The 23,670-nt window shown below is 46.5% G+C and overlaps 1 protein-coding gene across 3 annotated transcripts in view; it reads right to left on the reverse strand.

Annotated features, from left to right (window-relative positions):
• The window catches only part of LOC135399604 (phospholipid scramblase 3-like), an 81,925-nt gene that overhangs the window by 40,474 nt on the left and 17,781 nt on the right, over positions 1–23,670 (reverse strand). For all 3 annotated transcript variants that reach the window (XM_064631329.1, XM_064631328.1, XM_064631330.1), the window contains 2 exons: positions 16,287–16,441; positions 400–570 (listed from right to left, as the gene is read on the reverse strand). In XM_064631329.1, the coding sequence (XP_064487399.1) occupies positions 400–570; positions 16,287–16,441 (326 nt within the window). The remainder of the gene's footprint in view (positions 1–399; positions 571–16,286; positions 16,442–23,670) is intronic.

Below are 23,670 nucleotides of genomic sequence, written 5' to 3' on the forward strand. Positions count from 1 at the left end.
TCCAACCGACAAAAGCATGGAGAGGGTTGAGGCTGGTGCTCCGGCCCTCCAACAGATGGCGCCAAGCGTCCTTAATCGCATTTTCAAATTCGCGCGCATTTTCTACCTCGGGCCTGAAACTTATGGAACCACCCTGGTATACGGCGTACTGCTGTTAGTTTATCTCTCAACAACAGTGCTGTATTCCCCGCATACATTCCCTTGAAACATCCGACTAGTTCATTATGTCGAATGTTCATTGTGTAGTCGACTGACTATCACTGCAGTGTTGCTGATATTTAGCAGCACATTTTCACATCAGCCAAGTCATAACTGTTTTTCGGATTGCAGCTTTTCTTGGCACGTCAAACGTTCTTCCAGTGATCTGTTCCAAGTATTTCTCACATTACAGTCACATACCTGGAATACGGCCTCGTTCGTGCAGCAAATGTACGGGGGAAGAGTTGGGCCAATAACTTTCAATGCTGCCACGCCCTTGGCATCGCGGATAGTCAAGGACGTACCCCAGATGTTACAATCCTCCGATATAGAGGCTATTCTTCTTCCAGGAGGGCCTTCAATCTCCATATTCTGAAAAAGATAAGAGGCAGAAGAGAATAAACTCGCACCTCTAGACTTTGAATTCTAGCACTCCTACTAAAAATTCTAGATGGAAACGCAGTGGGAATTCGAGCTGAACAATTGGACTAGTTGCTGCCTGGAATACAACTGGATATATAGCTTGGAAACAGGCTGGTTCTGGCCTGGGATGTAACTGGATCTCAGTGGCGTCGGAACTATTTTTTCACAGGGGGAGCGAAAAAAAAAGCTATCGTTAACATCGTCATCATTATCTTCTTTGTTTGTTTGCCTTGAGGGACCATGTAGGCGATGCAGGGGTGGAACAGAATTTCAAAACTTCCTCCAGACATATTACGACCTGTGCATACTTGTACAGCAGACCTAAACGAACATTGCAGAAGTAATGTGTATGAATATGTCAGTGAGAAGATAACGGTAATATAATTACAAACATAATTTACACATCTTTTACACATACTTCACAAACAAACAAAGATAAACGAGCGCTACTAGCCGCGAGAGCCCGGTTTCTTTTTTTGCAGTCAAGGATATTTTTTTTTTAGCTTGTTGCCAGCGCAGCAGCTCCAATAATGGAAGACGCAACAGAAGGAACATGATATGCATGTCTGAGTGGGAGCCGCGGTACGGAACGAAGATTTCATTGCCAGTTGTCTTTAACTCTTCTCAAACTTAACTCGTAAAAAAAAGTTGTTTAAACGAAAATTCGCGCAAGAACTTGTCGCCCTGTGGCAGTGGCCTTTGACTGGGGGAGCCGTGCTACCTCATTTGTAAATGAAGGGGAGCAGCTGCTCCCCCTGCTCCCCCTGTTCCGACGCCCCTGCTGGATCTAGCATGGAAACAGGCTGCATCCAGCCGGAGGAAGAGTGGTCCAGGAGCAGTTCCACATTGGACGCAGGCTGGTACAAAGCTGAATATGCAGCATGTCTGCAGCCGGAATGCCGTCTACCGATGTAAGAGTGCTTCCACTTCAGGCTACCTTCTGCTGGAACCCACATTCCGAATCAGGAGATTCGGCAGATTCAAACGGAAGCAACTTGTACAAGCTAAATTGCTGCACAAATCAGAAACTGGAAACACGCTAATAAATGAATAAAGTGACAATCAGCAATAAATTCGAAGATTTATATTAACAAGAATAATAACACCCCATAGCAGGCGTGATAACATATATATGCTGCAGATGTTCAGTATACATGGAGAAAGAGTGACAATAAGTGTGAAGAGTGAAAATAATTGAACATCACACAGTTTGATGCGAAGTCTGATATATGCATGCGCGAAATGACAAAAGTCACTTATCAGTCGCTCTTTCTCATGTAATTGCTCGATAAAGTAAGTCCGTTCCATGGAAGCAGGGCGATGACACATCATGAAGGCAGTTCAGATAACTATATCAGGCCACTAACTGCACCTCTTGATTCAGATTTTGGACTTGAGTGTCAACCGTCTGCACATGCTGCTTACCCTTTCTCGTAATAGAGCTCGTGCACGCGTTCAAGATGAAAAGGCATAACGGAGCACGTCACAACACAAATACAAAGAGATTAACATTTTTATACGGTCTGTCGAGGTGAAAGACAGGAGGAAGCACCTAATTTACCAGTCTGCGTCTTGGACACCAAGATCCAGCACGACAACCGAAGTTTCCAAGTTCAACACAAATTCTGCGTTGATGCCGATGGCGCTTGGTCGCATGACGATGAGAGTATTATGTTTATGTATGTTAATGTATGTTAAGTTTCTGTTTGATAGACCGAGAAACCTGACGTCTCGCAAGCGTAAGGCCAGGAGGTATTGTATTGCATGATAATGTTTTGCAACCCACTCGGGTATGTGGAGTTTATTTGTTTATTTTGTAATTTTATTGATTTATTTTGTATTTTTGCTTATCTACTACTTATTTTGAGCATGAACTACTTGCGCACGTTTGTGAAATTAATTTCGGCAGCTTTTTACTTTACGCGCAGACTATCTTCATAGCCATGAATCTCGCAATCCAGCGTAGTCGCTGGAAGATCCCATTTCCAGCCCGGCTCCGGCGTGGAACCGTGGAACCGTAACATAGTAGTCCAGCACAAGCCAAAAAATGAAAGTAATACCAACATTAGCATTTACGGAAGGATATATTTTGTATCACCACTTACGCATCCCCATTGCAATCTAATGCAACCTCTCTCTGTGTTGTACTTGTGGGAAATAATGAAAGAGATACCGTTGTCACCTCAAATATATATATATATTTGTGCATTTGGAGTGATAAGTGCCCCTAAAAATAATTCGCAAAATCTGAAATTTTTGGGAGACGTGGAAATCACATTTCAGTTGCAAACATTATACATAGGCAGTGGCGCAGCCACGGGGGGCTCGAGCCCCCCCCACCTGCCACGGGTCGACGCACGCAGACCGTGCAAATCCGGTGCAAACCCCGCTATATGGGCGGGGAGGGGGGGGGGGGGGCGATGCGACGATCGCGAAAGTTCTTGTGGTTCCTGGCGTCTATCTACGTTTTTAAATGATTTTCAAAGTATGAGCCTTTAAAAATACCTCCATTTAGGAATTTGGTGACACGGCCTCATGACAGCCTAAACGTAATCGCATTGTGAGCGTTCAAATCAATTACGCTAGAGTTGTATCTCGCGGCGTGACCAAGCACGCGTGTGTTCGCGCACCCAGTATCAGCGGGTGTGTGTGTGTGTGTGGGGGGGGGGTCCGAACTGGGGCTGCCGTTCGTATCGAGCCCTCGCTACCTTGCAGGTCTGGCTACGCCACTGTACATAGGTACATAAATTTGCACATTCCTGGTCCACATGCAAAGACACCAAAATCATGAAACAATACTGTTTATACAGTCACCGAAAAGATTGGTCAAACAAAATAATCTGTGTAATATGCGACACAACTGCGAGAGGAAGGCACAATGTAAATAAACGCATTTAGAGGAATGGTAGCACTAGGGAACATGTGACTTCCAGTGCACTCACAACATCCGTCGTCTGCTCTTGTGATGTTTCGAATCACGATGTTGCAAATGTCACCCGACGCCGATGCGACTGCGACCGTCCCTTTAAGGTGAGTGAAGTGAGCGCGAAGATGGGCCGCGTGATCTTGCGGTGCGGAGCCAGCAGTCAGCAGGTCGCCAGTACAGGCGAACGGAAGACGTCTGATCACAGAGTCGGAGCTAAAACTAAGCTAAACTTAAACATCAGAGCTTGAGATGCGTTCCTTAGACCGAACGAAATACGTATGGTGCTCCTACCACTCTCATGGTCGACGCCTACGGTTCGTCGACTGACGCTTCGGCTGTCGGTCGTAGCTCGACGCTTAATGTTTTGCTTAATTCCGTGTTCGCGCCTCGAAGCAACAGTGGCTATGAGCGGCGTAGAGGCGTGGAGAAAGGACCCAGGCAGCACAATGTACTGAAAGTCGAGTGCAATAGGGGTGGACGGGTAGGTGGAAGGCCTTGAACACACTCGTGAAACTAAAGAACATTGATAAGACACATATCGTCCACCCCTATTGAACTCGACTTTCAGTACATTGTGCTGCTTGGGGAAGAGCAGGAAGGGGTTGGGAACAGATTGGGAACAGGGACGCGAGTTGACACTTGATGCGAGATTACATTGCTGTTGCAAGTTACGCTACGTCCCAGACATAACGCTATCTTCTGCGAACGTCCGAAATGGATCCCAAAGTCAATGTCCTGAACTGGATGTCTGGTGGACACCTCTGGGAGCTACATGGATGGAGTACCGGGACGGCTGTTACAGTACATTCTGCGAATGTAAGGTAACAGCCGTTTGAACAATTGTCCGAATAGGGTCCCTAAAGGATGTTACTTGGAGCATTATCGTAGGAGAGAGAGAAACATGGCAAATTGTGTCGCCGCGTGAATTAAACTTTCGATTAACCAACTGAATGCTTCAAACCAAAAGCAGTAACAAACACAGACGTTATCGTCATGGTGAGTAGTTAATCGTTACGTCAGCACTCTTTCGCGCGACCGCCAGGAACGATTCGAGCTTCATGCTCAACCTTGAGCAAGACTTACTTTCTTTCTAATATACAAAATGATGACAAAGAAGTAGCTATATACAAGTGAAAGTTGAAGACGCGTGGAAGACAAAAAATTCTCATCAATTTCCACAAACGTGGTGTTAACCTTCAACAGTGTGTTATACGATCGGCTCTATACGACCCTATACCGCGCGTTGGTGAAAGAGGGTTGATGATCAACCCCTCTCAGGACGATCAGGAAACTATAATCTCAGTTTAAGTGCTAAGTCACGGTGGACAAACCGGGCCATACTGAAGGTAACTTACGGAATAATAACTGTGTCGCACACTAGTGTGACATGCAGTTCCTGTTTGGCTACTGTTTTCCGCCAGAGCGGTGCTGAGCATGATCACAGTTACATGCCGGTTATTACAAAGACTACTTCAATGTCATGAATGTAAACTCGAAGTGAGACACTAGAAACAAATTCGTTTTCACGAATAGGGAATGTCTGTACCTTTCACGTAGGTATAGAGCAATCCTACATCATCATTTGGAATGTCAAATTCTGAGTCAGGGTAGTCAGATCAAAATACAGAAAAGCACTCGATTTTGTTCGTTTCTAAGTTGATAAGTAAATTCATATATTCGTTCGTTTCTGCTCGCTGTGCGGCTTTTCTCGAAATTATGCTGAAGATGTCAGCGACGCGACTCCAGAAAGTAGCAAAAAGTAGCCAGCTTCCGTCATATATTGCCAATTCTGTCCCAGTTGTGTGCAGGCGTCATGTCATATGGAATAAGCTTAGCTCCTCTGAGGTAATTGAACAAAATGTGCGAAACTGGCATGGGGCCAAATCATGTGTGACACACGGTGACGGATTGGTAGCGAAATCTTTAGGTCGAGCTGTTGAGGTACACGGTATTTTCACAAAATAATGACATTCAGGGTTGCGGACATTTGATATGTTCTCGCAAGCGAAGCGTGGTGAAGTGGATGGTGAACCGTGACAGCCAAAGAAAATACGAACCGAGAAATCAAAGCGAAAGGCTATTACAATTTGAGCCTTTGTGTTCATACGCCACACCACAATGATGGACCGGTAAATTAATTTAACGAGTGCTAAAGCCATAGCACATAAACAAAACATTCCCAAGGACATTCAAAAGGCCGATTATTATTGCTAAGAGGAACGGACAATGTGTACGTACCTCGGCAGTATGTGGTGCTGCGAACAACGCTATCCTCAATTAGTTGCACAGGAGTGTCAAATGTGTCACGAAGACATACCCCCACAGAACTAGCCAGTTAACAGACAAGTTGCCATTGCCCAAATTTCGGCGTCACGACTGACAGAAAGTAGCCTAATCTCGCAACTCTGGTTCTAACACCCACCCGGACAACATCAATGTCTGAGGGACGACCGGAAATATACAAATATCTAAATGCTTTTGTTGTCGGATGATGTCCTGCGGACGTCCGACGGACATGCGTCCCAAGAACACGAAATGAATGTCAGTGGAGCTTCTTAAATTGACTTCCCTAGACTTCTGAAGGATGTCCCGTCTCGCTGTTTCAAGGATTGTCCAAATCAGGTCCCTGGCGGGGTTTTACAGGAAGCATGCATCGCGGAGGAGTAGGCAACGCTGATGGTGTAGCACTAGGGAGGTTTGACTTTGGACAGACTTACTGATTGCCTCAACCCGAAAGCAGTAAAAGACAGGCGTTATTGTGATATGGAGAGAGTACTCCAGCCAATTCCTCATCACTTCGGTGTATTTTCTGTGATGAAAGAAGGAAGCCACTGAAACTGTTAGCCTGCTGTGGGACCTGAACCCACATCTTCGGGATTACCTGTCCAAGGTTTTTACGAATTGAGCTAAGCTAACACGCCTCTCCAGTGACTTCCAACCCAGACAACACAGTGACATCCCACGGACGTCAACGGATGTCCTGCATGGGAAAACGGGGATATCCTGGGGAGCTATCTGTGCGGTCTCTTAGATGACATCAGACGTCCCCGTTCGCACATCCCAGGTTGCCCGCGGAAAATCCTGGCGAAGTCGGTTTATTTCATACCTCGGACGTGTTTGGTACCATTCTATGTGGTTCCTTATTGTTGTACACACTCAAGAAAATAATTAAATACCATCATGCTGTGATGTGCTCCCGTGATACTTATTTATTTCAACCTACACGGCCACAGTACTACAAAAGCATGAAACACGTTAGACATGTGCGCGCGCATACTCAAAAAGTACACATTAACTCCAGAAGAGGAGTAAACGGCTTGTCCCAAAGCGAAACCATCCAGAGGAGTTTTTTTACCACTTCTAGAAGGAGTAAGCAGATACGCCTTCTGAACTATAATAGACATACTTGTTTCATAGCGTTCTTCGCCCATATTATATACCAAACGAGGAGTGAAGTACGAAACACCGAACGAAGGAAGCGCAACACGTCAGTTTGGCACCACAGAAAGGCAAATGCGAACTGTAACACACATTTGTTAGTCACAGAGGCATGAAACAGGTACAAAAGGTGAAATACGTCCAAATTCGAATCCCAACCGACTTGGCCATTAGTATCGAAGTCTCCAGTATATCGACCACCACACACAGCAAAAAGAAATGTAGATCCGAAAAGTCGCAGTACAGGTCCCGACAAAAGTTTACGGAACACGCGAGCGGTGTATTTTCTCCTCGGTACGACACCCTAGCGGCAAGCGGAAGCTGCCGAAATCAGGCCAGTTCACTGCCCCAGAGGGGTGGACGCCTGTGCTCTTAGCGACACACAGCGGTAGTTTCGGTATGATTACTCTTGTATATGCCCATGTGCACCCAGAGTGAGTTGGATTTCACTGTTGTGCTCGCCAACAACACGTGATTCAACGATTGTTGAGACAGGGAGCTCGCCGCTATCATCGTGATAACAAGGATGAATCATAGTGGCAACACTTTACGGTGTACTGCTTTTATTGGAAAGCCATGATATGTAGACAAGAGAAATAAAGGTATCTGGTAAACAGTTGCTTTATTATGGACGACACGTGACGAGCTGATAAACAATTGACGCTGACATTGATAATTGATTGATTGATAAACAACTGGCGTGAGTCATGAGTTGTTGACGAGCACAACAGTTAAACCCAACTCGCTTCGCGGGCACATACAACAGTAATCATACCGAAACTACCGCTGTGTGTCGCTAGGAGCGCAGTCGCCCTCCCCTCTGAGGCAGTGAACTGGCCTGATTTCGCCAGCTTCCGCTTGCCGCTAGGGTGTCGTACCGAGGAGAAAATACACCGCTCGCGTGTTCCGTAAACGTTTGTCGGGACCTGTACCTACAGAAACCACTGCACGTTCTGACACATTAATAGCACGACGTCTCTGTGCACCACTTCGTTCAAAGCATGTCTTTTGCAGCGTTCGAACGTCGAGAGGCCAATTTGCGTGATAAAACTCCAAAACAAAAGACTTACGTCGTGAGCGATTCACCACAAAAACAATGCCTGTAAAGCAACATGATCTGACCTCTGTTTCAGCGACAGTGACACGTCTCATTACCAGTCAAGCTGAAATGCAACCTGAAAATGATAAAGAATTCGACGAATTGACATCCTCGCATAAAGGTCCTACGAAACGGTTTTGTTAAGCCTTACCGTATTCAAGAACACCACTCACTTCCGTGGGCAGGCAACAACCGAATGCATTCCGAAAAGCATCGATTCCTTGATAACTCTGAGCTTTACAAATACGCAGCCCTCGGCGAAATCACGCATGATCGCGATAACCCACACTAACCGCCATCACGATTACCAAAGGGAGGAGTGTGGCTGTGATTGCAATCGTCATTGAAGTGCCCTTGCGATGATCACGGCGCGTTGAAATAACATCAGGAAAACCTGTGGTGATCGCGATCGCGCTCACGGCAGTAATCTGTATTTCGTGATTCCTGTATTGCGATAAGGATGCCGCGTCTCTGCAGGCACTCATGGGAATTACAATGTGACTGCGATCAGGCTGTTTGCCCTGAGCGCGATTATTGCGTGATCGCGCTCATCACCGCGATCATGTTGTTCTGCAAAAGCGCAAAGTATAGGGAAGCGCGCACTTTCTGGGCGCGTTCGCAACGCCGTGTGTTCAGTCCCATTCTGATTAGTTTTATATTATGGTTGATGCTCTGCTTCAGTGCTGTCTACCCTCAACATGCCCCTGCCCATAAAGTTCAAATATAAAAGACGATGTTGGCATAACGCTCGCTTTGGATGTTTTCTCAACTGTTGCTATCATGCTCCGATGTCTCTAATTTTTCTTCGCTGATCACTGTGTCGTTGTGAACCTGTTGCCGGGTGACCAGACCAAATGTCTGTTGTCACGATGACAGAATTTTGCAATGTCGGCATGTGGTGGTGTGTGTCGTGTTCTGCTTGCCGCGCTTTGCTTCGGCATGTAGACATACTGGTGATGAGAGGGCCAATGGCCACGTCAGTTAGGAAATCAGTCATAATCGGTAGCCTACATTGTGCTTCGAATACCAACTATTTATTCAGCGCGCGGAAATACATGAAGGAAGAAACATCCTCACATTGACATTGAGAAATACGTGTAGGGTAGTGAGCTTTTAATGGCTGCGTCGTGGAATTTTCTCGGCTTCCTGCCCTTTTGACCCCTTCACGCTTTCCGCAACGAGAATGACTCCACCACCAACGCCACCGGCAGTGGCCGGTATGCCAAAGCAGACCTCCGCAAGACGACCCAGCTTATGATATCGACTGGTGTCGTGTTTTCAAATTCCAAAAGGTACAGACAGCTTGCTCGTCATAGTTCTCCGCAAGATACTCGTCAAGTTCAGACGTCTGCCGAACTTCAGGCACCAGGAACGCCGTATCAAGGACACCGTGGATGCCGAGGGCTGTGGAAAGATCCACAGAGTGCTCTGACCGTGCTCGAAATTTCCCACTGCTCTTCACTTTCCAATATTTCGCGTGTTACAGTGAAGATACATCATAAATGTTTTCTCGCCGTCACTATAGAGCTGCCGAGATATTTGAAGTGGTCCTGCAGCCAATCGGGGACAGCGCAGTCACCCATGGTGTGGAGCTCGTCAGCGCGATCAGACAAGATTCTTCGCTGCAGCAGTGGCGCAACACCTGTTGCCTGCACAACCTGTGCCCAAAGGAACCCAACCCGAGCTCGAACAGCTTTTTATTGCCATTGCAATCTTTGATTTGCCTATTTTTGGCCCGAAAGCACAATCACAAGAGGAAATTCACACCCTCCCTGCCTTTGCTGTGTGCAAGGTGTCATGTGCCAACAGCGCAACTGCATGGTGATCGCGTGAGTGCGATAATGCGTAGATATCACACGAACGGCCTTTGCCTGATCGCCCCTATCGTGATCGCCCCAGACATATGTACCCCTGTCAGACGGCATGCTCGAAGGACTTCGGGGAATTTTCATTTGCAAAAAATGACCTCTGACAACCGTGTCAGTCGGCAGCTCAAAAGACCTTTCTAAGAAATGACCATCAACGCGAAAGGAGGCCCCCAACGACATTTGAGGAGCAGAAAGGAGCAATCTCGACAACAGTGTTATGCCATTGTACCCTCGCTACCTTCGCAGCTGAATGTAGGAAAACCTATAAAATGCGGATAATGGAGTGAAACTGTGTAAACGTATATCGATCCTATTTAGAGAAGTGCATATGGCTTCTGCATCTTGATTTGTGGCGCACAGACCAACTTCAAATTTCCACAGCAGACAGGGAAAACGAAACCGAAAAAGGGAGCCGGTGAGGGCAGTCAGTTGAGGAGCACTCCTTTCCCGCCTGTCTAGCAGGCGCACCCGAACAAAGGTCATTTGAGAGGCCGAAGGCCATTTCTCGCAATTGACATTTGAAATGCTGTCTGACTAGGGTATAAGATGTACGCGTTACCACATCTCCGTGAGGTTCGTACACCCCGTATATACCTTCCTCTCAAATCAAAGAGAAACAAGATGTGCCGTTACGGTTATTTGCTCATGTAGTTCATCCTTTTTCAAGGATTGCGCTCATCTGTTTCTGTGCCGCGCTGACTTCGCCGGCGGGGTAGTCTGCGGATATCCTCGGGAGGAAAGTTGCCATAGCGTGTCTCGGTAGTGGTGGGCAAAATGACTCTCTCTGGTGAATCGATTCATTTTGATTCAGTTCCCGTTTCAGTGATTCGTTCAAAGGATTCGCTCAGTGATTCAGTGACGTCACGACACCACGTGACGCGATGACATCATCAAATCATGTGACTGGTGACCTCTCATTCATTATAAAAAAAAGAGCCAAGAGAAGAGAGGCGCGCTTCCGGCTGTCTCACGTTGCCGTGGTTATCTCTGCTGGTTATACTCACAATCAGCACGGCACTCATAAGGAATAAACAAACACGAAATAAATAAAAAAGTGGACCGGCAGAGAACAGTTTAATTTTGCGTCCCCACGTGATGTACGTTGAACTTTCCTCGACTCCGCTACACTTGCTTTCACGCCCTTGTCATATATACCAGTATTGTATCACACAGTAACCAGGAATACGGACGAGCCACCAATGATGCAGGGTAATTCCGAAAATCGTCATACGCCTACTAGCGTTCACAGTTCATACAGCCCGCGCGACCACCCTGCCTTCCAAACACATGCATGAAAATTCAGTCCGCCCACCGACACAAACGCGTCGCTGAGAGCCCGGCAGCTGACAGAAGATAGCATACGTCGAGCAACATACCCCAACCTCGAACTTTAGCCTGGGACTAGCCAAGACCAAGTGTTTAACAACAAGCACGGCAACGGTTGCACCCACTTACGAACGGACGCGCCAGGGCCCCTACCTAATTAAGATGGCTCAATGCGATAGCTACTCGATAGGTACCGAACGGATCCATCCCTCGTGAAGGATGAGCCCAGGAACACCAAACAACAGCAAACCAATGTAAGCCCCGTCCTCACTGACACGATCAGGAGCGGCCAAACCATTCCGTGGATCATGCTTGGAAGTGCGAACGAACAGTGCCTGAATAGCTTTAGGAGAACGTATCATATGTCATGAATCAGCAGCTCAAGACAGCGAATTATCCCCCAGCGACAGGCGCGAGGCGAACGGATCGGAAAACTATTCAGTCAGCCCAACAAGCACAGCGCACAACCTAAACGACCAAACCGATCGACTTCCATCGCGAATGGATCACTCAATAGAGAGTTTTAGCAAACTGTCGATAACATGGCTTGCGTCGAACCGTATCAACCGGAGCCAATCAGTTGATAACATTCTGAGTCACACGTGACTGTGATTGGTTCCGATATACACGATAACCTTACCAACGGTCTGCTAAAACTGGCTAATGAATCGGTGAGCCGCACAAGCACAATCATACAAAGGTTCTCCCTCGAACGCGAACTGTCCCAAGCGAACAGATCACAACAAAAGCGAGCAGGTACAGAGGTTGGTGCCGCCTACTAAGTGTACCTCCAAAATAGTTTGGCCGAATGCACTGTATTTACGGAGAAATCAATTTCTTGGTTTGCCGTCCGATCGCCCGCTCAAACCAGTGACGTCACGGCCAGCTTTCGCTTTGGCTCGTCTTGGCTCGTTGACTTGCTCGCGGTTTCGCAATCGCCAGCAATCGTCAGGCTGAAAGCGAAATCGAAACCACCACGAGCACCGCTCTCTTCGTCTAAATTTGATCATCCTTCGGCTGGTCAGTACACGCAACTTCGTCTCAGGTGTCATCTTGTGTGAGATGCGGTGCAAGAGAATTGTGAGAATGCCGTGCTCCTCGTATTAACGAGCTGGTACGCTAACAACGAAGATGTTTCGTACCAAGTTACCAGTTGATTATGTTGAGCATGATGGGGTGATACGAAATCAGTGGTCGAGTGCTCTGAACTTATCAAGGCAAAACAACAACAACAACAACAACTTTATTTCAGGAATAAAGAATCAGTCATTGCAACAGAATTACGAGGGCGTTCACCTGACGGCCGACTGGACTCGAAAAGTCGGTGAAAAGGGCTGCGGCACCGGCCTCGTTCAACGACGACAAAGAGGATAGCACCAAAGGACCGAAATTGCAGGTAAGTGTACACACGAACTTGCACTATGGCTTGCACACAATATATGAACGACAAATGTGGGGCTGATGAGCCCTATAGGCCGCGGTTGTATGTAAAACTACGCAGTTTCTCAGAGAAGTTTCATGAGAAGTATCATGAAGTTACATGAGTTTGAAGGAGCCTGAGCCTGGGCACAGAGAAGACGAAACAGTCACAACAGCTGAAATCAGCAAGAAATTGAGGGTTCCTGTTTTGAGACGCTCTGTGTCTGCCTTCACTTCTGTATGATCACGCTCAGCCTTTTCCCAACTGTGGAACAGCCCCGTATCCCACTTACATGGCAGCATTATTGCTCCTCTTTAAACGCCGGGCTGTGTATGTGAGCGCTGTCTGTTCAAGTGGTAATGTAAAGTTATCACATGGCACAAATTCGACTGTGTTCTAGTCCTCTGAAGTTGATTCCAGCAATCAGCAGGCCTTCAATGGGTGCTCGAGTACCCTGACCAGCAAGGGATGACAGTCAACATGCTCATCACCGATAGGCACAATTAGGCTCATTCATCTTTGAATCATACCTTTGACGTGCTGCACATTGAGAGGTAATAAGCCACATTTCCTTTCTATAGTGCACACCGTCATAACACACATGTGCAGTACAGCTAGTTCGACAACATATTGCCTATTAGAAGGGGTACATTTGGGGGCAAGCTTCGCTGTTAACATTATTGATCACATTTGTAGCTTAAATGTGTAGATGCTTTTTGCACATTTTTTAGCAACGTTAGCCTTAACCGGCCTGTTTATACTGTTCTACTTCTCCTTGCTCAGGCCTCAGGAAAAAGATACATGCAGCAGCACTGGTGAAGCAACACCAGGTGCTACAAAAATGGTGCCACAGCATTGTAAACCACCTCTACTGGCGCCCATGGACACACAATGATAATGGGAAGTTGATCCTGGTAAAGTGGTTCAGATATTATCATGGATATTTGGACCATGGTATTGCTTCACATATTCATGAGAATCAAGGTCATGCAAGATGTGCACATCGAGACATTGCAGAGCAGCTTTGGCTTCATGAAGGTGATTTACAATATTTCAAGCTAGCATGGATTACTAAGCAATTGTCCTGCATTCCTCACTTACAGGGACTGAAACATTCAAACGGCTGGAGGGGATAGTGGATGTACCTCTTCTTCTGAAGGACACCCTGTTATTGTGTGCACTGCAAGTTTCCTTGCCTCAGTCATGTATCTAAGATATATCACAACACCACTTCTACCTTATCTGTGCGCCACATGCTGTGTCTACACAAAAGGAATGCATGCGGGAAAACTACTGAAATATGAAATCGCATTGTCTCTTTATTGTGCAGGCTGGTTCTGTGTGGGTTTAGGCATTCTAAGAATGCTAATTTTCATGTTGGGCTAACTCCAGGAGCTTACTGGAGCTGTGCTCAAACTCCGTGTGCGGTGTGTGTACATGAGACCCTGACCAGAAGCAAGAGGCTACACAAGCTCACCGCAAGAGATACAGTGAATGAGTCACTAAAACAGTGACAACTCTGCAAAGGATTAACAGCAAGTGGACAACAGAACATCTCCAGTGTATGTGTGCAAGCAGTTTCATACGTAGGATTTTTGGTTTTCAGCACCTGATTTGCCATCAACCGGTGGCTTCTGTAGGGATCACAGAACACCTCAACTGCACTGAGGATTTGTTCATCTTGCAGTGTCTCTGTTCACCCGTGGTGAGCATTGCGCTGATCAGTCAGGCAGTTCTATGATATCTGTTTATGGTGATAAAATTATGTGTTACGTGTGAAAGTACAGTACCTGTGGGATGCGTGGAAATATGCATTGGTACTAGAAGTAACCTGTCCATGTAAAAATGAATCTTTTTTTTGGGGGGGTGGGGGGGTGGGGGACTGCATCTCGAGCTTGCCTAGCAGTCCCTATCTAACAGTACATATTGAAGAACGTGAAGAAAAACAATGTACAAGTTTCCGGCGATGCAGAATCAAAAATAACAAAGACGGTTAAGAGCATCAACTGTTTACTATATACATAAAAACAATACTTTCGTGCAGTAGGCTGCACTGAAGAAGTGCAGCCTACTGCACGAAAGTCTTGTTTTTATGTATATAGTAAACAGTTGATGCTCTTAACCGTCTTTGTTATTTTAGTACATATTGAAGTAAGAAAAAATAAAACTTCCAACTTCCTGGCTGCTGCAACCAATATCCAGATCTAGATGTAATACTGACATGGCTAGGTGATGTATGCAAGCAACTCATTGTCATTTGTGTGTGTGTGTGTGTGGTTGATGAATGTGTTGTGTCGTGAGTGCATTGATCTTGTGAACCAGCAGAAGTGAGATTCAAAGATGTCCCTGATAATTACACTTTCACTGTGTACTTGTACTGTGCAAAGTATTACGTCTTTATTTTTCCTTCTTTCGTTTTGTCCTGCTCTTGAGCTCTCAAAAGCCATGTATGCCCTCATGTAAGTATCTTGTTGGCTATTGTACCTGGTCCTTGCTCTCTCAACAATGCATAATTTTGGCAAATACGTTCATCAAGAATCTGCCGCTAGAGTTGTCATTCATGGCTAATTCATACGTACTCGTGTGTATACGACACCATGTCGTTGCTAAGTACGACTCGTTCACACGATTATTTATAATTGCTTACTTTATAAGCAGCTTACTTATCGTTCCTGGAACGTCAAACGCCAGCCATTTGAGAGAGAGACATGTGCGTAGTGTATGACTTCGCAAGCAGCAAGCGATGCGGCGGTTACGATACGAGAATGAAGTCTCGCAATTAAGCAAGTAATTGACTTATCTGAGATAACTACAACTCCAACAAATACATCTTTCGTATGCAGGCATAGCACAGCTCGGTTGATAATACGTGACGTTCATGGTGCTCTTCGCCAGTTAGCAGCAGGTCGACAATGCGACAGCATAATTGCACGAATCCTAAGCGCACTGGTGGTATCAACAACGTGTATTGGCATTCGCAAATTATCCCACAAATAGAAAAACACTGCGATCTAGGAGCCTACGTCGATCGAGCAGACGCTCCTTGCCGCCATCGCTTGTTTACATTCACGTATGCTCCGTAGAGAGGGAGGGGGGGGGGATGTCTGAAGAATACTGATATCACTTACGTGAGCGGTATAGACCGCCTAAACCAATTCCCTCATAAAAAATGGCGGCCCCCATGTGTGTTTCGGAATGGTTAATTTACGATTATTTAATTTATGGGACCCTCTTCTGGAAACGAAGGGTGGTTTCAGACACAGTTCGATGTGGACTTCCAGCATATCGTTACAGTTTCAATAAGTCAAGGTACCCCAGGATCTGACCTTTAAGGTCACCTGACTGCGACAGCGCAGGAAGCGAGTGATACTGTAGACGTGGCCGGCCGAATTACCAATTGCAATTATGTAAGGCGACGTATGTTCCGCTCAATATGCAATCTGCCATGAGGGCCAGAAATAGCTGTTCATCGCCTTTCTAACGCCTGCTAACGAACTAGCTCCACTCCGCAACACTTCTCTCACGTCTTTTGGGAGGCCATCTTCCCCAAACAGTATTCTACGTCGAATATCCTAATGGTCTGCTTACCTGCCCAAGACAACAGCAGAAACAGCCCTTGAGGCCGCCTTGAAGCCGGACAGGGCGTTCGAAGACCATCACAACACCATACATTGGCTGTGACATCGACATTTGAAAGGATCGATTTGCAGCCCCCAAGCATATCGCACATGATATGGGACACACTGCACAAAAACAAGAGGAAAAGAAGAATATTACACGAGGAACGTTGGTAGGCAACACATCCTCCCCTAGTGGTATAGAAAGAACAACAGTGAAGGAGATGGCACTAGCCTGCGAAGATCAAGACTGGTGCTGGGCTGATCAGGCTGTTTCTATGCTGGGTGTAGTGCATCTTTAATTCTCCATTCTAAACATTAATTATACCCCTGTCACACGGGCATTTTCGATCCTGCTCGACCGAACCTGCTTGAACCCAATGCAGATCGGATGGTGCTACACGACCGCTTCCAAGCAGGATCGAACTTTGATCCTGCTTGACTCAAGACAGTTCCCATAACAGGATCGAGAATTTCAAGAGTGCTCGACGGCCGCCATTTGCATCCTCGACCCCGGTGAACTGTCATAACTTAAGACGGACATGCGCGCGAAGCTACAAATGATGCTTACATCGGTATACGATAAATTACCACTAATATCCCTGTTATATAGGAAACGCGAAATTAATGAGTTCCGTTTATTCATTTGCACAGGTCAACCATTCAATGCGCATTGAAAGTGGCCGTGTAGCAGCGTCAAAACTCGAGCGTGCTCGGGAAGTTCAATGCAGATCGGATTCGAGAAGGATCGAAATGCCCGTGTGACAGGGGTATTAGATCTGGTTCTGGTTCAGTTCAAGGACGGCAAAAACAGTGTTCCGGGAGAAAATTGTCGTTCAGTTACGGTTTTCGGTTCGATTTGGTTCCGGTTCAACATCCTGTGTAAGCTTGTTTTGTAGTCAAGTGAAGCATAAGACCAAGCCATCATTTATCCTGATGAAGTACCATGACAGCTACTGACTAGGGAGAAGGACCCCCACCATGTACGCTGCCCCGCCGCATCCTGCACACCAATACACTATTAGAAAAATTGTATAAATCAGGTACTGTAATGGGATTCTCTCCATTTTTGATAGTTTCTTCTGAAAATCTATACATTTGGAGAGCATAGAAAATGTAAAAACTGTCGATTTATGCCCACGACGCATCTGAAGGGTGTAGAAGGGGCATAATGTACAGTTGTTGTATCCTCTTTACACTCTGTAGTCCATTTTCATACTTCTCGCTGTATCGAAGCATTTGGTGAGGGAGTTCTGTATTATAGTTAAAGTAATGCTTGTTGGTTCATAACTCCTCTATTGAAAACACGAGACATGTGCAACATCATTTATTTTATAGAGTAGCTCTTCCTCTGCAAGCTGCACTTACTCAATAAAGTATCCGTAGCAACGATGCATTTGCGCCGCCTCTCAACCCTTCTTCGGGCTTCGGCTTCGGCTTCGGGCTTCGGCTTCGTTCGGCTTGCCGCTTTCACCTCCCCCGTATCCGAGAACCGTCGCCCCCGTAGGCTATCCTTCATCCTCGCGAATACGTGGAAGTTCGAGGGTGCCAGACCGGGACTGTATGGAGGATGTGCCACCAGTGACCGTCCCATCCCGTTCGCGCAGGAGCCTGCGATGTTGCAAAAGAAGTGTGTGGGCGTGCATTGCCGTGGTGCAACTGGGTTCCGTTGACCTGTTGCTTGGGTCTTTCCTTACGGACGACTGTACGAAGTTTCATAAAGGATTTGATGCAGCGTTCGCTGTTCATTGCTGTCCCACACTCGAGGAAATCAAGCAACATCACTCCCTTGTCATCCCAGTAGGCATCCAGCATAATGTTGTGTACGGTACGTTGGCTTTTCATTATCATTGGTATAGGGGAGGAGGGATGTCGCCACTCCATTGACTGATTTTTCGTCTCAGGGTCATACTGGTATGGGTAACAGCATAAAGGCAAAAAGTCACCAGCTCAGTCATTCTTTAAAAAAAAAATGTGTCATCGTGTCGACAGCGCTGTGACAACCATCAAGTTCTTAAGCGATTTCCCGGTCACAGATCCGACGGTCATTCCCAATCATTTCGTCCACGCTAATCTGCTTTGTGTAGGTGGCTGCTGTTGATGGCCTCCCACTACATGGTCTGTCTTCAGCGCTTGTTTCACATTCTTTAAACTTCGTCGGTCAACTTCGCACATTGCTCACATCAAATCTCAGTACCATACACGTTCTGGAGTCTTCGGCGGAAGTCGGCCCTTCTTTTGTCAACCCAACCCAACCCAACCCAACCCAACCCAATGGGTCAATGACAACCCATTGCTGCTCCTTCGCGTCCATGGTCCCGCGTGATTTACAATGACACCGGGGCCATTCCAGGCGAAACATTCCAGAGGTGTAGCTCACCCGCTTAGATTTTGGTAAAAAAAAAAAAAATGTGCGTGTGTTCCCTTAGGGACGTATATGCAGTGATGGCCAGTAGTTAACTACATGTAGTTAAACTACTAGTTAAACTACCTCATTGTAGTTAAAAAGTAGTTATCAACTACTTGCAGAAATGTAGTGGCAACTACTAGTTGAACTACTATTTCGAGTAGATAACTACAGTAGTTAGGTTACTGCAGGCAGCGACTACTTCCGATTTTACCGCAAGCTTTACGGCATGATTGTGCTTCCGACTTTTACCTTGAGCTAGTTGTTTGATGAGAATGGAGGTGCAGTGCCCTGCATGTGTACTAAATCTTCATTTTTATCGCTGCTTGTGATTCATATTTAGGTGTCCAAGAACACTATAGACTGGGATTGGTGTTGATGGACAACGTTAAGTAGTTATAGGTGTAGTTAAACTACATTGCAGTAGTTAAAGAAGTAGTTTTAACTACTTCCCCTGAAAAGTAGTTGAACTACTAGTTAAACTACTCCATCGCGAAGTAGTTAGTTGTTATAGTTAAACTACTGTAGAAGTAGTTAGCGGCCATCACTGCGTATATGTAGGATATAAACTTCTTTCTCGAGATTTTGTTTTCTTGAGCATTGGGGAGCCTCGAACTTGGCCCAAAGACGAAAAAGTGTTGTCCGGTCCGCGTGTCCTTTCCGACACATACAGGCGGCATTTCCGCGATTTCGTTGCCTGGTGTTAGAGGAGGTGGTTTACGCAAGTTGGCGTTCTCGCACGATCCCGAGATTATGTATGCTCACATACTACTGTGTGGAAATTAGCTTTACGTATAAACGTAATGCTGATCCATATTCATTGTTTATCTAAGCGACCGAGAAAAACGACAATTCGTAAAAAATGACACTTTTCACATACCTGAGGTCGTCCAGGAAGTGGAACGAATCGTGCCTTTTGTACAACAAATCGTCTCCCCTAACATATCGAAAACCTACAGGTGTATTATCCCTAAAACGAGAAGAAAAAAAAAACGTTTTTTTTTTCTCTCACCATACTACGCTGCAGCTAATTCGTTCGTTGAGGTCGTCTCGGAAGTAAAAAGTGATAACTTTGTGACCCTCTTCTGTGAAAAGAGGCCCGCTCCTTTAACATTTTGAAAATCAATAGGTGCATTTGTTCTTGGCTCAAGAGAGAGAGAGAGAAAAGATTCTTCAGCGCACTTGCATCCCGTCCATAATCACCCCTTGGACGAATTTCGCCTTCTGCTGTTCTGCCAAGTCCTCCTAACGTAACATTCACAGTCGCTGCTTCGTAACAGATTCCTTATCATTTATGCTTGCCTTCACATACCTGAATTCGTATGGAAAGTGAAACAATCACACCACTTCAGGAACAGAACATCGCCTATAACATATTAAAAAATCTGCTGGCGTATTTATCCTTATACGGGAAAAAAAATTCGTCAGTGCATTTGCATCCACTTTGTGGGGTACCTTTATCATCACTTTTTTTTTTTTTTTTCACTGTTTGCTGGGGATGTTACTGCGTCAGCTGACCTAAGCTACTGACTCAGAGCACGGCAGAACGCGACGTATCAGTCTTTGGAAACCGTTTTTTAAGGTCTCGCACGCACTTCTTTGTTTTAGTGGAAGTAGACGTTTTTGCTGCATATACCTAAAAAGAAGATATAGGCTCAAAGTTAAAGCACCTTCAGGAGCCCTGGATGGGGCATGCCGTATTGCGCTTCACGTTCAGTAATCTCTTTTCCAACCGTATGTTGTCGGCGGTGATCGAACCACAACGCATTCACTTTCTTCTAGCTTTTTTCCGAAATGCTACTGTTGCATGAAGTCAATATGCCGTTGTTTCAAGTACAGTTTTGTGTTCATATGTTCACTGTGCAACTGTATGTGAAGCAGATATGTGCAGTCTTTCATGTAGCTTACAACAGTAAACCATTAAGCATAAGTTATATAGCATTTATTACTCACAGGTCTATAAGCATACACTTTGAAAGAAACCTTCCATAGTAAGAACATAGGAAGTGCACCACTATGCATAGCACCGGGGACGTTGAACATGGCTGACTTTGGAAATTTTCCTTTTGTGCCTGTGTCAACATTAATCACTGAGAGCCCTTTTCTTTTTTTTGCAAAATTACATCAGTCACACCTAATTCCCAAATTACGTCTTACTGTAAGTGAAGCCTGACTACTAGGGAGTGGCGAAGGACAGTAGTAGTGTGTGTGTGTGGGGGGGGGGGGGAGGTAAGCATTCCTTCCGTGACTGTGTGTTGGATCTTTATGGAATCAAAAAAAGAGCAGTCGTAAACAATAGCGGTGGAACGCTGACCTCACGGGAACGTCCTGTGACCAAACCAGCTCCGGTGGCGCAGCGCTAACGCGTGCGCTTGGGGACTGGGAGGTCCGCGGTTCGAATCCGCGGGCCGGCTGTGCCGTCTGGGGTTTTCCCTGGGTTTCCCTCAGATAGTAGGCGTATGCCGGCACAGTTCCCTTGAAGTCGGCCCATGGACGCAGCTATCCTCCCCCCGAGCGGATTCCGCTCGGTCTTCCACTTCATCCTTTCCTGTCCTCCTCTCCACCACCTTTCCCTTCCCGAGAAACATGCCGCCTAATCAGGCAGGCAGACCTCTCGGGTTCCTCCCAACGACACTCCTCCTCCTCCTGTGACCAATCTGGAACCGGCCATTGAGAAAGAGGAATTGTGCGGAACCTTAAAATTCTATATCGTACGTGTAATGTGCGTGTAGAGATACTTTTTAGCTAGCTAGCGAAGGGAAGGTCGCCGGCGGTGGCGGTATGAGCCGTTGCACAAAGTCAGACGGTGTACACAAGGAAAAAGTCGCTGGACGATTATAGGGTAGCCGGAAATGCGAAATTTGAGCTCGGCTGCGAAGGTTGGGTTGCACACCACTGTTTCATTTTTCCACGCGTAGTACTTTCTTCATGCAGCACTCTTGCCCCAGTTGTTGAAGGTCATAATGGTTATGAGCATGTTTTATTGCACTTATATAGGCAGAAGCCACAGACCCAGCTTGGCTCATTCCAATGCTCTCGTAGCGCCGTTCTCCTTTATTTTCCTCCTGGGCTGCTCTTCGCTTTTTTTCCTCCTGCCCTCTTCACTCTTGTCGTATGCTTCCCCGCTGCATTTCTCCTCACGCTCTTCCGTTCATTCTCCGTTCATTCTGTTCATTCCGTTCATTTCTCCTCACGCTCTTCCGTTCACGCTCCGCGTTCATTCTGCCGGTTGCAACGCCGCCGCCGTTCAACCCAGGCGCTCAAGAGCTGCGCTCTAAAAGAACACGGCCAGAGACAGAAGATACAGGACACCGGGAAGTACATAAAGGAAGATGTAGCGAGTGTCCTGTGTCTTCTGTCAGTGTTTTTTTTTTTCGCTATATACTCCTTGTGATAGTGTACTAACTACCCCAAATTGCCACTATAAATTGTTGCACTAAAATTTCGCCCGGCAACCTTAGCGTCCCTGCTCTAGAGCTGACGGCCGTTCCTACACGGTCGTGTCCGGCGCGCTCCCTGAACGACCGGTCTACCGGGAACGTCATTTCTTTTTTTGGAAACCATAGCGTCAACATTTTTCCGTGCCGAAGGGCAAACGATACTTGCCTGTGTACGGACAAACGTCTTCCAATACTACGAAAAGCGGTGTCTACGCAGATTTCGGTTCGAAGCGCCCCCACACGTCGTGCAAGAGGCTTATGACTGGAATGGCATGCCTGGGAGCGGCAACCCGCAAGCCAGGTCCCCCAAACTCACCTCGGAAAAGCGTGCAACGAAGAAGGCCGCCACTAGATACCCCACTGTTGCTGTTCCGGATCACTTCAGCGCGCTAAGTTTAGCGGCAAAATGTTTTTGTTGTTTCTGCGAATGAATCTAGTCTTTATATGTCCAAATACAACGCGTTTAACAACTTTCTGTGTCGTGTTTCACTTTTTGGTCCCGTTTTTGAACGTATTGAGCGATCGGAAGGATCTAGTGCACGGCTGCATGCATCACATAGTGTACCTGTCGTACACCAGGCGCCGCAGGCGCAGTCGTCCATTTCTCCTTCGGTGACTTGGCCTGGCTTGGATTGTGCTTCAACTGGATCTTTAGCGCGCTACAATCAAACGCAAGCCAACGTCTGGTAACAATGGGGTATCTAAGGGCGGCCTCCGGCAATGCACGCATCGGGATAGGAACAAATACATGGGAAAATGGCGACCTTGGGGGACCTGCCGCAAGCGGTTCCGCATATCTCAACCGCATACGAGTACAAGCCGTGGGATAGGGATGTCACGCTTATAGTGATGCCGCTGAGCCTCGGCGACGGGAAGCGGTACTGTTGTTTAAAGATCGTTCATTTCATGTTTGAGCACTCTTCAGGTAACAAGACATCCCAAGTAGGTTTTCGGACGGCTCCGATAGAGATATCTGTTTCACTGATAGATTTACAGATGCGCCCGTCGCTTTATGGAACATGCACTGTTAAAAAAAAAGTGTTATGACGACTGGTTGTCCGTTAAAACTGACGGACGCTCGATCGCTTCGTACGAGCGGTGCATAACGTCCGTTTCCACTGGAACAGTGTGAAAAGCAGTTTTTTGACGGTGTAATCATCTCTATCTTTGTAGCACGTTGGTCCGTATGCTTCAGAAACGGGTAGAACGTCCGTATTCGCCCAGCGCTCTTTGCGTTACAGAGAGGGGTATTATCTTCGAAATCTTCCCACTAGAGGACACCGCGACTGTGCCGTTGACCTGTTTTTCTTTTCAAATTTCCAATGGCGGTGACAGCGACAGACGCGTATCGGCCTTTTGTTTTTCTTTTTTCTGCAGGGCCCTGGTACTTGGGCCCTTGAACTTCTTCAGTGCTTGCGCCACCGAAGGTAAGTAATTGACCCTGTGCTCATTGTTACTTAAATAGCACAGTGCTCATGAATGTTTATCGCAAAAACATGTCGGCTAAA

This window comes from Ornithodoros turicata, chromosome 7 (assembly GCF_037126465.1).
Source record: "Ornithodoros turicata isolate Travis chromosome 7, ASM3712646v1, whole genome shotgun sequence".
Taxonomy (NCBI): Eukaryota; Metazoa; Arthropoda; class Arachnida; order Ixodida; family Argasidae; genus Ornithodoros; species Ornithodoros turicata.